The 14,070-nt window shown below is 41.8% G+C and overlaps 2 protein-coding genes across 2 annotated transcripts in view; both read right to left on the bottom strand.

Moving 5' to 3' along the window:
• The window catches only part of LOC119425496 (gastrula zinc finger protein XlCGF8.2DB), an 8,696-nt gene extending 1,508 nt beyond the window's left edge, over positions 1-7,188 (bottom strand). Inside the window, exon 1 of the mRNA XM_037693025.1 lies at positions 7,034-7,188. Within this exon, the coding sequence (XP_037548953.1) occupies positions 7,034-7,188 (155 nt within the window). The remainder of the gene's footprint in view (positions 1-7,033) is intronic.
• Positions 7,189-8,343: 1,155 nt separating this feature from the next.
• Positions 8,344-9,782, bottom strand: LOC119425495 (gastrula zinc finger protein XlCGF8.2DB-like). Its single transcript, XM_037693024.1, has one exon. The coding sequence runs from the start codon at positions 9,780-9,782 to the stop codon at positions 8,613-8,615; it is 1,170 nt and encodes a 389-aa protein (XP_037548952.1). The 3' UTR covers positions 8,344-8,612.
• Positions 9,783-14,070: the final 4,288 nt, after the last annotated feature.

Raw genomic sequence — 14,070 nt, 5'->3', positions numbered from 1 at the left:
TCCACATCTGTTAGCTTTCGTTCATCACTATTTACCTTCAACACTAACCGAGTAGTTACAGCTGAATAGAACTCAAAATTAAACTAATTTCACCAGAAGTCGAGAGAAAAGAGGCTTAGTTCGTCGATACGGAACATGGAGAACACAATGAACATACGAACCAAACAACTTCCGGTTCTAGGAGGAAATCACTTCTGTAATCCGTTACCCTTCAAAATAAGAGCTCGAACGAAACTGTATCTCAGCACCACAACTTATCCCTGAACTGTTTGCGTTTTTTTAATGCTTTAAAACACCTTGTTTTTTAATCATGCTATTTATCATATCAGTTGGGAGTGGTGGCGCAGAGAGAAAGTGGACCTGTTATCGGAAGATCGTGGGTCCAACTCCCTGGACCAACAACATCAAAATGTGGGTGGGAAAGGTTAAACACCCACACCTGCCTCCACCCTCATTTGTGCCACTCTGGGCCCTTGAGCAAGACCTTTAACATCCACCATCTTCCGGGCGCCCAAGCTTTCAGCTATCTGCTCCTCACAGAGGGATGTTGTAGCTCGGTGGTCTGGGGTTGTGTCAGGAAGGGCATCCAATGTAAAAACAATTGCCAAGTCTTGTTGCAAGTTAGTTCGCTGTGGCGACCCCTGAAGAAGGTAGCACCTGAAACAAGAAGAAAAAAATTATCATACCAATTCAATTCAATTAAATTCAACTAAGTTTATTTATATAGCACCATGTCACAACACAAGTCATCTCAGGGCACTGAACAGAAACATTCATGTACTTAAAAAGTAAGTTAACACTATTTATCTGAGGAGCAGACTGCTTTGAATTTAACTCAAGGGCGTCAGAAGCATTCATAATGTGGGGGGGACACAATGATGTGTGTGCGTGTGTGCGTGCGCGTAAAAAAATGTGTTCACTAGTGTACAAAAAGCAACATTTCACCTAGAATTCCTTTAATTCAACTCTTTTAAAACATGTTTCTCACCATATTTGTGTAAATTCAGCTGTGGGTTTTAAAGACGTTTTAACTTTAATACACTTTAATACAGAGCGTCAGGTCGGCACTATTTGTGTTTATAGAGAAATAAAAAACACCACCACTCAAATTTTTTTTTACTTGTGTTCAACACTACTCATCTAAATTATGTTTCTTGTGAAGCTTGAGGACAATAAGGTGTGGGGTTTTAAAGACATTTCAACTTTAATGCACCTGAACACACAGAATCTCTTACACCTGCAGCGTCTGACAGCGTCACAGTTACTGCTAAGCTAAGATGCTACAGACGTAGCGCTCCTCTCAAGCATCCTCCTAACATGAATATATGTTTACGATCAACCCTGGCAAGCGAGTAACACAGAGGTGTCTCCATCTCCTCCACCTGTGCTCGTTTTATGCCGAGACAGGAGGAGACGCACAGAAACACTGCAGGTGTTACAAAGTACACCATATTCTGTGACCACCGTATATTGTGACCATGGAACAGTGTTGCCAGGTGAGAAATGTAGGATTATCGTACTAGAGACATAAAATTATCGTATTTTGAGGGAAATTATTGTACACCCGTCATAACCAAAATAACAAATCTATTTATGCACTATAGTAGTGATGGGTCCGCTTCCAGACCGGCTCTGCTTCTTCTTCTTTTCTTTTTTTCTTTTCCTCACTCATGGGGCGGGCGCAGCGGACTATTCAGCCAATCATGGCTGTTGTTCTGAGGCAAACGCAAACACGTCACTCGTAGGTAACATTTAGAAAAGCATCTGTTTGCGGACACTAAGAACAAGTCGCTTTACTACAAAAATTGGATGGAAAATGGAATTATGCTCGTACAACAACTATTAAATGATAATGGAACCTTTATGACATACACTGAATTTCTGACTAGACTTAAAATTCCTGTAACACCTAAAGAGTATGCTGTAGTTTTTGATGCTCTACCAAAATCTATGAGGCAGCTCTTCAAAGGAACAAAATTGAACAATTTGCCTAGAGACCAACTTAGAAGCCCCGTAATGCTGGATGGAATCGATGTAACAAAAAAAACATGCTCCAACAAACTCATAAGAACTTGTCTGCAGAAGATCACTCTGCCTCCTGGTAGATTTTTCTGGTCTTCCATATTTGAAGGAGTTAACTGGAAGCAGATGTGGTTAAATGGGGAAAAATTTTGCATAACAAACAAAGTTAAAGAGGTTTCATATAAAATTATTCATAATGTATATCCTGTTAAAAAAACACTGGAAAGATTTAAACTTGACATTGACTATTCTTGTACATTCTGTGAACTACACATAGAAACGATTTCTCATTTATTCTATCAATGTGTTCATACAATCTCATTCTGGAGAGATGTGCAGCAATTCATACAGCAAAAAACTGGACAAATAATTCAGCTTACAGAGAAAGACATTATACTATGCTTTGAAGACAAAGGCACGAATAAAGACTTATTGCACTTCACCCAACTTCTACTTCTCCTGGGAAAGTTTCACATTCACAAGAAAAAATGGTCCAACTCCAAACCAAACATAACCCATTTCAGCAAAGAACTTCTTCAATACATCACCTCAATTAATGGACTGGAAAACCAAAAGGCAATGAAAACCATCTCAACTCTGGAAAAGCTTAATGTGAATTTAAACTCTGTATAAATTGTAAATATAATTTCATGGTTTTTTATGTTTTGTACTTGAATATTATCTTTTTTACACTAATAGCTATACCCCTGGCAAACAGATGTTTGTAATGTTTGATTAAAATCTTTAATAAAAAAAAAAAATAATAAAAAAAAAAAAAAAAAAAAGCTTCCTGCTCTGGTTTGAAGCTAAAGACAACAGGGTCTAACAACCGTCTCTGTTGACCGATGTGGTCGGTGAAGTTAAAGTTAGAAAGCTTCAAATGACCGGGCACTCAAGTTTTTATGTAAAACTCAGATTAGATCTCTTTAATTTCCATTTCTTATGCTACTTTCCATTCTCAACGTTCACCGGAAATCGGAACTCAGTTTACCGTGTTGTAGTTTCAAGTCGGAAATAATTTATGGTTGGCAACACAAACTCTGTTCATGAACAGTGACGGAGTGGTATTTTGTGTGTAACTGGATTGCTAGGGTACAAGCTGACCGATGTGAAAATAAAAGTTTATTTCTTCAAAACAAAAAACAAACAAAAAAAAAAAATCTGTTTGCGGACACAGATGCCTTCAGGGTTCACAAAAAAACTGACAAACAGACAGTTGCGAGAGGCTGATGACAACTGATTACAACCACACATTCACGGAATGGTCAAATTATAGTATATTTGGCCTTTTTTGAGATTACTCATCGTACATTGTACAGAGGGCAAAATTGTCGTACAAATACGATAATTATCGTACACCTGACAACATTGCCGTGGCACCAGGCTGCCGTGTTTAGAGTTGGGGGTAACCAGGAAAGCCTGGAGTGGAGTTTTAGTGGCCTGAGTATTCTCCTATTAATCAAGTGGAATGGATTCGTTCACGAAGAAAGAGAAACTGCGCTGCCTGAACTAATGTTTTATAGTAAAATTGGGGTAGAAGTGGTAGAAGCTGTTCCTCAGTCTAGTGGTTCTACACTTAATGCTCCTTAACCTCCTGCCTGAGGAGAGCAGGGCAAAAAGTGTGTGTGCTGGGTGAATGGGGTCCTTCATGATGCAGGTGGCTCTTTTCCTGCATCTGCAGGTATAGATGTCTGTGATGATGGAGAGGTTGACTCCAACAAACTTCTGTGCAGCCTTCACCACTCTCTGCAAAGCTTTTCTTTCTGCAGCTGTGCAGCCTCCATGCCACACGTTGATGCTGGAGCACAGGATGCTCTCCACTGCACACCTTAGGAGGTGAGAACTGAGCTTCCCAGACCAGCTCGCCTCAGCCGCCTGAAGAAGTAGAGTCTCTGATGAGCTTTCTTGATCAGGCTGGTAGTGTTGTTTCCCCAGCAACAAGTAGGTAGTAGTAGTACCCAAGTAGCTAAAAAAACCTCTAAGAGTAACAAGCATGAACTGAGCCAACCTAACTTTCAGTATTGTTATTCTTGTTTATGTTTATAATTTGTTTATATTTGTTACCATTATTATTATTTTTCTCTCAGCTTTTCTCTTTTCAGGGGTCTCCTCCATCTCACTCTGAATCAGAATATTTCAGTGCAGTTTTATTTTGTCCCTGAGCCAAACTTTAGTATGAAAAATGTACACTCTGTTGGCATGAGGCCTAGGCTTGTCACGATAACAAATTTTGAAGGGGCAATTAATTGGCTCAGAAATTATTGCAATAAATGATAATATCATTTGAAATTTGACAATAATTAGTCATGTCAAATTTAAGAAGGCATGTTGGTTAATTTTTGTGTGTAGTACCTTTTTTGACCACTGAAGGGCAGTATAAGACTGTTGGAACTGAAGGACAGATAGAGGAAGTGAGCCGCGTGTCTCTTTGAGGAAATGGGAGAAAGGCCTCTTGACGTGGCATGGGCTGACTCTCATTCCTGTTTTTTGGTTCTCAAAATGGGGGACGCTCGGTGTGGTTTGAGTTTTTTAGCATAGCATTTGCCATACAAAGCTTTTAATAAAAAAATCATTAAACAAGTTCTCAGCTTCTTTTTGCAAAGAACAACAACTTTTTACACAAAATCATGGGTTTCAAACGTGAATTTTGTAGCTTCGACAAGACAGAGGTTTTTTCCCCGATGTTGGCCTTTTAGCTTAGCTCGTAGCTTAGCTTCTCAGCTTAGCTGATTTTAACCATCCAAAAACACGATTTTGGATGGTTAAAACGGCTTTTCAAAAGAAAAGAGAAAGGGAGGGGTCAGTGAAAAGCACTGGAGTTGAGCCTTTTGTCATCCAGTGCCTTCAGTAGAAAGAGAGACACTAAGACGTGATAAAGCCGATAAATGAAAATGAGGTCAATAATTTTCATTTATCATGCGATTAATTGATTTATTGTTTATTGCGATAGACCTAACGAGGCCCCAGATGGCTGAACTACCTCAGCTGACTCCTTTTGATACAAAGTAGTAGCTACTTGTATCCAGGATTTTGATCTTTCGGTCAAGATCCAAACCTCATCTATATGTGAGGGTTAGAACATAGACAAACCAGTAAATCAGGAGCTTTGCTGTTTGACTCAACTCTTTCTACACCCATATTGACCGAAGCAACATCCTCATTACTCAGAATGAGGCCTCCATCCATCAATCCATCTCCATTCTACCATAACTCGTGCATAATATGCTCAAGTACTGAAAATTCCTCTACCTAAAGGGCCCAGCATACTCTATTCAAAGCCAAACAGTTGACTCAAGGTCACGCAATTGTGGGATGTTTGTTTTTGCATACACCTTTCATAGTCCACGAGATATATGCGCAGAGCTCTTGGGAAACCTGTCCAGTTGTGGTATACATCAATGCATGGGTTTCTTTCTGCCAGGGCCTCCACTCCACACACCTGCATCTGCCGTTCGGCCACAAATCTATCATGAAGAAAGCGCCATACTTTACTTTTTTTTTCCACTCTGTGTGGCGGCGATCGGGGTCGTGGCTTTGCTTCGATGAAGCACTGGCTGGTGGGCCTGGTGTGGCATTCGCGGTGTGTGTTCCTGCTGGTTGGGGGGGGGGGGGGGGGCACAGAGGATTGTAGAGTGGGGTTGCATCCTTTTCAAGTGTGGTGCCGCTGATGTCTTGGTTGGATGGGTGGTGGCGGTGGGGCTGGGCTTGGTGATTGTTATCCCTGGGATGTCATTGCAGTGATGGTGACGTGGATGTTTGTATCATTGGGGGGCATGGTGGGAGCTGTTGGCACCAGGTGTGGGACTCCTGCCAAGGATACTTAGTGGTGGTGGTGGTGGTGGTGGTGGGGGGGGGGGGGGTTTGTTCCGGTCCGGGGGTGGGGGGGGGGGGGGGGGGGGGGGTGTTTGATCCTGTCCTGGTGTTGGGTCAGGGGGTTCTGTGTGGTTTTTTGGCTTGGTGGCGTCTGCAAGGGTTGCATCTGTGTGCTGGGCTGGTACCATGTCGGGCTGTTGTCCTGTTGTTGCGGCACATTGTGTGACTGGGAGCTGCGGCAGGGGGTATCTTGAGTGGGGCTGTGTGCGGAGATCACGCTGGGCTTTTGTGCTCTCACTGGCTTTTCAGGGTTGGAGTTGTCCTTAGAGGGTCACCCCCTGTGGATGGGAGATTTGTGGCATCTGTGTTTGGGGGTGCGTGTTTGATGTTTTTATGCTGGTTTGGGGTGGCCCTGTAGGGAAGCCTATGTGGGGCTTGTGGGGGGTCCGCAGAGTTGGGATTGGAGCTTGCTAGGGGGTTGGGACTGTTTTACCCTGGGGCTGCTTTGGCTGGCTGGCTCATGGGGGCCACGTGGACTCTTTCTGGCTCTGTCTCTGGATGGGGTTAGGGTCAGCGTCTGGGCTCGGATCGTTTGGGTGGTGCCCGGCCCTCATCCAGGCTGATGGGTTGCTTTGCTTATGCAGAGGTTTGGGCGGTCTGCTTTCTCCACCCCAGAATGAAGGGAATAGTCTCCTAGGTCTGGGGATGGGTTGCCCCTCTGGTGGGGCCTTACCAGGACCTGGGAGTATAGAGTGTGTATGCGGAGTATGAGTGGGTGTAGAACGTCCATTTTTGTGTATGTTTATGTTGGATGATGAGGGTGGGAATGTTTGATTGTATCTGTGTGTGCCTGTTTATGTGTCAGGTTGGATTTTTGGCAGTCCTCTCTCCTGGATCATCTTGGGCCCTCCATTTAATGTGGGGCTTATACTTCCCCCTGTCACACTCCCCTCCGGTGGCTGATCCCCCTGCCCTCCGGTGCGTTGGTGGCTCTCAGCGACTGGGTGCTTGGGTGTGTGCCGGGCCGCCCTGGTGGCAGCTTGCGGGGACACGGGTGCCCTGGTTCTGCTGGGCCTCTGTTGGGGGGTGGTACGACCACGAGGCTCTGCTTCGACGTAGCTGGTTACCTAGCGGGGCCTGTGGACTCATCGCTGCAGCCCTCTGGGGCTTCTGCATTGTGGGGTCGCCCAGGGCTCACCTCTGCTTCTCTCGGGTGGGGTGGGGGTTGTCCCTGTTGGGGAACTCCCGGGGCTCCGGGCTTGGGTGCCACTGAGTATCTGTGGCTCTGGTCTTCCCTGTGTTGTCGTCATGTCCTGGGGGTTGGATCTGTGGGTCCCCACCCCCATTATTCATTCATTCATTCAACCTTTATTTAGACAGGTAAATCCCATTGAGCCTCGAGGACTAATTTACAAGAGAGACCTGATTTCAACAAAGAATGATGACAACAATGGACAACAGTGACAACAATAAACAGTTATAAAAAGTCATACTCCAGTTTTTTTATTTTTTTAAACTAATAGGATGGCTAAAAAAAAAAGGTAACAAAAACAGCTAGATTCTAAGACACCATATACGTTTTAATGATGTTACAACTATCATTACAGTTCATACGCATATGTTGTTTGTTGTAATGGTTTCTTGATTTTGTCTTTTCTCTGTCTCCTCTACTCCTATTCCTTCTTTTCCTTTTAACCCTTTCCCCACTTTTATGCCTTTTTTTTCTCCTTTGTTTTTCATCCTTGTGTCCATTACATCTGAAACAAAGAAAGCAAATTCAAATAAAGTTTCATTTATATATCAATTGGAGCATTATGGCCAGCAGTAATGCTCCACTTGTGAAAGAAAATCTGTTGGGCATCAACCTTGACACTCAGACAGCAATTCTGAGTGCTACAATGCCAGACAGGACATGGGGGGTGGGTAGTTTAGCGCCACACTTTTCAGCAGACAAACTCCTCCATACACAACATCTGTGCAATCTCCATTCAGTTTTTGGCCATTTGACTAATTTAGTGTGAAGAATCGTACAGTTGAATGTCTGAGAGCATTTCCGAAATGATGAACACGCCCACAAACTTCTCACCAATCAATTCTTGGCGCATACGCTCGTGAGAAAAAGTTCGACCCAAGCCTTGTGTCTAAATGGGGCAGGCGAAGCTGCTCTGAGAAAAAAATTACACGATTTTCGTCACGCAGCTAAATCAATGACAGCAGATATTGTTTCTTGGAATGGAGCATGCAGGGCCCTCAAGGCAGATTTCTTCCAAAGCAATGGGGGCATTCCACCTGTTCTAGAAACTACTTCTTCAACATTTCAATCACTCTCCTCCCTTGTTAGAACATTACCATTTCTATTTATACCAACTATAACCTGCCACACATCCTTTCAAGCCTGATCCCTCTGTTTTGTTAGTTGATACAAGCCCTTATATCCCTAGTGCCCAAATTTTGTTGTGATGCAGACATACAAATTATGGACTACAAATTAAAAATTGGTTGGTATGCATAATTTATTTAGATATTTATTCAGCATTATACATTTACACTGAAGAATCTTAGAGTATTACAACTGCAGTCTGTATGCTATGTACTTAACAAGGAAAAAGCATAACAGTTGAGTGTAAATACATTTTTATGAGTGTTGGAGACAGACAAATGTTTCTCAGACAAAACTAGTGAAATTATGTTGTCCATTATCAGATTCAGGCATGCAAAAAAATTAATTTAAATATATTAGTACCGGTGTGTGTGCGGCTTCTTGCCTAGGAGTTCTTTCAAATTAGTTCCCCCCCAGTGTGGATACCCATGTGATTGTTTAAATTGGCCTTACTGGTAAACATTCGGTCACAAAAATCACAACAAAAAGGCTTCTGTCCGGTGTGGATTCTCAGGTGTGCATTTAAATAGCCTTTTAGGGAAAATTTTTGTTCACACAAATGACAAGAAAATGGCTTCTGTCCTGTGTGGATCATCATATGTTTCTTTAAACTGCCCTTTTCGGTAAACTTTTGACTACACTGATCACAACAAAATGGCTTCTGTCCTGTGTGGATTTTCATGTGTCTGTTTAAATTACTCTTTTCAGTAAACCTTTTCTCACACATATCACAAGAAAAGGGTTTCTGTTCTGTGTGGATTTTCATGTGTCCGTTTAAACTGTCTCTTCTTGTAAACCGTCGGCCACATAAATGGCAACAAAATGGCTTCTGTCCTGTGTGGATTTTCACGTGTTTTTTTAGATTACTCTTTTCAGTAAACCTTTTTTCACACAGATCACAACAAAATGGCTTCTGTCCTGTGTGGATCATCATGTGTCTCTTTAAATCACCCTTCTCGCTAAATCTTTTTTCACACAGATCACAAGAATAGGGCTTCTGTCCTGTGTGGATTTTCATGTGTCTGTTTAAAACTCCCTTTTCGTTAAACTTTCGTTCACACAGATCACAAGAAAATGGCTTCTGTCCTGTGTGGATTCTTATGTGACTATTTAAATGTCCCTTAAAACTGAACCTTCGCCCACAAACATCACAACAAAATTTCTTCAGTCCATTTTTGTTGTGGACCCTGTTCACAATTGACTCAGTGACCCAGCAGGGAGAAGACTCCCATTCTTTATCAGTGTCTTCAGATTTTGACCCAGAGTCTGACAAAAGTTTCATCTGAGACTCAGGATTGTTCACATCATTATCCTCTTCGTCATCTTCACTAACTTCAGTTTCTGAAGAATCAGAATCTCTATAAGCATTTAGATCTGGGTATTTTGAATCTTTTTCTCCTTCACCAGTTGATGATTCTATGTGGTCACCTGAGCTGCTGGTTGGAAGATCACTGACTTCAAATTGGTGTTGATGAAGCTGTGAGAACAGAGGTTTCTCTTCATCATCCTCACTCTTAAAATGAACTGTAGTTAATGAAAAGCTGGTGACATCGGTCTCCTCCTTCATACTGAGCTGCTCTCCTCCCAAAATGGTCCACTGTTCCTCCTCTTCTTCTTTTATGTGGAGGCAATTTGTGTCCTGCTGGTCCACATCAGGCCACTGTTCTTCAGGAGCTTCTTCTTTAATCAGCACTGACTTCTGAACATCTGCAGGAACCACTGGAACACATGTAAAATACAGTAATGAGAACTGTAGCTTTATATTCACACATACAGGATTTGTTTTACTGCTCAGATCACAGAGTTATTTTTTCTCCTCCAAACAGGTTCCAGTGCTAAACCAGAGCCAAAGAGGTGCTTAGCCCCAGCTCTTTCCTTTTACAACACTTTAAGCTGTGGCTTTAACACCCCACCAACTCAGCACAAACTGTTTAAATGTGTTTTTTTTTTTCTTTTAACAAAAATGTTTCAAGTGTTTAACCAGGCTGGTGCTACAGATGGTTCCTAAACGGTTCTTTAAAATGCAGTTAAGCAACAAGAAAAGGTGGGTGCCTCAACACCCTCTCTTTCCTCCCAAGATCCCCACATTCTACTTCACACCCACCTCCAGGAGAGTGGAAATAATACCCTGTGACTGGTTTTGTCCATGTAGTGATCAACGATTTTAAATGTTCGGGTGGTAATTTGGGGTTTCAAAACTAAAAATGTAAATATTTAGTTTAACAAAGGGCTTTAAAATCAGCACTTTAGGGTTTGTAACCTCTCATACATTATTGAATCTGTTGGCAAGACCAGATATAAACACCGAATTTCATGCAAAAATATATAAACGTAGATGCCTCAATACATGTTGGAGCGCATCCTGCGTCACTGCCATATTGGATGGGTCTCTCCTCTCTCTAAAAGTCAACAGGAGTAAACACAAAGCGAGCAGCTATACCAGTATTTTATTCAATCTATGGTTGCAATAACCGGCGCAGTACTGAAAATAGATCACGTGGGATTACCTTTCACTAGTAAGTTATAAAATAAATAACTAAAATTACTAGGTGCTCTTCAGGTGTCTTATTTTGCCATGATGAAGAAAAGCCTTGCAGAGTTGTGAAGGCTGCACAGAAGTCTGTTGGAGTCAGTCTCCCCACCATCACAGACATTTACACCTACAGATGTAGGAAGAGGGCCACCTGCATCATGAAGGACCCCACTCACCCAGCACACACACTTTTTGCCCTGCTTCCCACAGGCAGGAGGTTGACGAGCATTAAGTGCAGAACCACTAGGCTGAGGAACAGCTTCTACCCTGAGGTTGTTAGACTCATGAATCCCAGGATTATCACTGTGAAAATTACTATGAAAAAAAATTGCTGTAGTGCCACTTGATTGTTGATATGTGCTGCTGACTATCCATGATGCTGATCTCATGCTGCTGATTTTTTGATTTCATTTTGCTCTTTTCATTCGTCCTAATCTGCTCACACAGACTCATGTTTGTGCTGCTGTTGTTTGGCACAATGTTTGGTACTATTAGTGCTTAGTGGTATTTTTAGTTTAGCGTATATCTTAGATCTTATTACTGTTTTTCTTTACAATTTGTATTTTTGTTGGATGTAACTGGGACCCTGTGTACACAGTTTCGTTCCACCATGTGTACCACATGTGAATGACAAAAAATAACCTTGACCTTGATTATCATATTGATGAAATGGTTTATTTTGAAAGTTTCTGTCAGTCATGGACTTTGTCATCAACTTGGACACATTGTAGAGGATGATCCCTGACCTGCTCAGGAAGGAGGCATGCTGTGTATTTCTTAGAAATTTAACAAGCTAAGCACCTAAAACAATTATTTGTTGGCTCGACATTATAGCAAAGTTGTGTCTCAGTTGAACTTTTACTTTAAAAAATGCACTTCAATGATCAAATCAGCTGCATTTCGCCAGGGCGGCACAGCGAAATGAAACTGATTTGACTGTTGTTGCTCCAGGCGAACTGGACGACGGTGGGAGGCTATGGCAAGCCGACTGAGTCATTAATAGCTGGTGAAGATTTTCAGTCATCCAGGACATGGTAAATTCAAAAAAGTTCAAGACAAAAATAATAAAGTATAAAGTATAATAAATAAAGTATATGTCTTGAACTTTTTTGAATTTGTCATTATAGCAACGTTTACCTATTACATAATACAACGGCATGCCCTACTACTCTGTTGCTATCTAGTGGTTGAAAAATGTTAGAGTTCAAAATTTTTCAGTCAGAATGAATAAAAAGGGTCATATCTCAGCCAAAAATTGGTTTATAAATATGGGAAAAAACCGAAAAATACGTCGCTTCAGCCTATAAGTCACAGGGTATGTAAATTATACAAAAAACTGTGACTTGTATAACAAAACATACAGTATGTTTTGATCATAGACCTCTTCAGACATGAGGGTATATCTTTTTATAGCCTACCTGTGGGGAAAAATGGTTTTACAGTTTCCTTACTTACCCTCAGAAGATACGTCTTTTATGGCTTTGACTGTCCTCATCAAACATCTCTGTAATCTAAGTGTGTACATTTTTTTTAGGAGGCTGGAATAACAATCCCACTGCAGGGCAGTTCCAGGGCATTTTCCACTGATGGTCCATTGTTGTGTCTCACCAAGTGGGTCTGGCAATGAGACTGTGTCCCTATCAGCTGCAGACATGCACTCTGTTTTAATAGCGAAGGAAGAGCTTCCGTCCCCATTTACAAACACTTCTGGAGTCATTTGTGACCACAGTTACCTGCCCACCTGCTTTGGTGATCTTGTAGACAATGCCCTGGTCTACATTTCAGGGTTTGTTGTCAGAAAAATTCTGAAAAGCCTGTCCTGTGAGGTGTGCCGTACAAACCTTGTCACAGTTGCTGTACCCTCATCCTTTCACCAGAGCTACCACTTGCTTCAACCTAAAAACAATGGTGGGCTGATGATCCCCTCAGAGGGAACAGCGAAGGTGGTCAGCGTGTGATTCGCCAAAACTCAATGAAACAAGGTGTCAGTGTGTCCTTCGTCAACCATTCTGTTCGGCTGAGATTGGTTCAGAAGATGCGTTTTTACTCGGTGAGCACTTTGCAGAAACCCAATTCAGAATTGAGAAACATCATTTCATGCTAGTGTCATTTGTCATATCTGTATTTCACAAACTCAGGCTGCACCACATCGCAAAATTAACTACCCTGGAGTTACAGAGTGGCAGCACACACAAGAAGCTGTGCAAACCAGTTCTTTTTCAAGGCTTTTAGCTCACCAGCCCCAGTTTAAGTTTTGTGTGTGCATGCACAACGCACATATGAAGAAAATATTGTTGGTGTGTACAAATGTCTCAGGATTGTGTGTGTGTGTGTAAGAGAGAGTAAAATAAATTAAAAAGTGAACAATCAAACTTGTTTCTTTTTAAACATATAAAATGTATTCATTTAGACATTTATTAATATGCCAAACCATACATCTATCTTTGTTAAAGAGCATGAAACAAAGTATTTCAGCATCAAAGCATGTATTTTTAATGTGTGAAAGTGTCCTGTATCATAACTACATCTCTGCTGTTTGTAACAAACCAAACCGTGTGAAAATTGGGTAAATAAATCGGGGAGTTTTGATTATTTTAATTGGGCATACAGCTTCCTCAGTACAAAGAAATGCACTGGGGGGCACGTGAGAGACCCATCCAAGATGAAGGCCGCACTGATACATCACCTCCAACAGGCAGCGCTGCCAGTCTTCAAGGGGTCTACGTATATTATGTCTATGGTTGCATGTCCTTTCTAGGAAGATAAATTCATTAGCTACCAGAAAGCTCAGACTAAATTGTAACATAATCACATTCAACAGAAATAATAAAAAGATACAAACCTATTATATGCAGTTGATCATCGGGAGTGACGCTTGACTCAGAGACCCTGCTGGATGAAGACTCCCAGTCTTCATCAGTGTGTTCAGTTTTTAACCCAAAGCCTGATAAAAATTTCAGCTGAGACTCAGGATTGTTCACATCATTATCCTCTTCATCATCTTCACTAACTTCAGTTTCTGAAGAATCAGAATCTCTATAAGTATTTAGATCTGGGATTTTTGTGTCTTTTTCTCCGTCACCAGTTGATGATTCTATGTGGTCACCTGAGCTGCTGGTTGGAAGATCACAGACTTCAACTTGGTGTTGATGAAGCTGTGAGAACAGAGGTGTCTCTTCATCATCCTCACTCTTAAAATGAACTGCAGTTAATGAAAAGCTGGTGACATCTGTCTCCTCCTTCATGCCGAGCTGCTCTCCGCCCAAAATGGTCCGCTGTTCCTCCTCTTCCTCTTTTATGTGGAGGCAATTTGCATCCTGCT

This window comes from Nematolebias whitei, chromosome 19 (genome assembly GCF_014905685.2).
Source record: "Nematolebias whitei isolate Nwh7 chromosome 19, NemWhi1, whole genome shotgun sequence".
Taxonomy (NCBI): Eukaryota; Metazoa; Chordata; class Actinopteri; order Cyprinodontiformes; family Rivulidae; genus Nematolebias; species Nematolebias whitei.
Note: the sequence above shows the minus strand (reverse complement) of the source record. Positions and strands in the feature narration are given on the sequence as shown.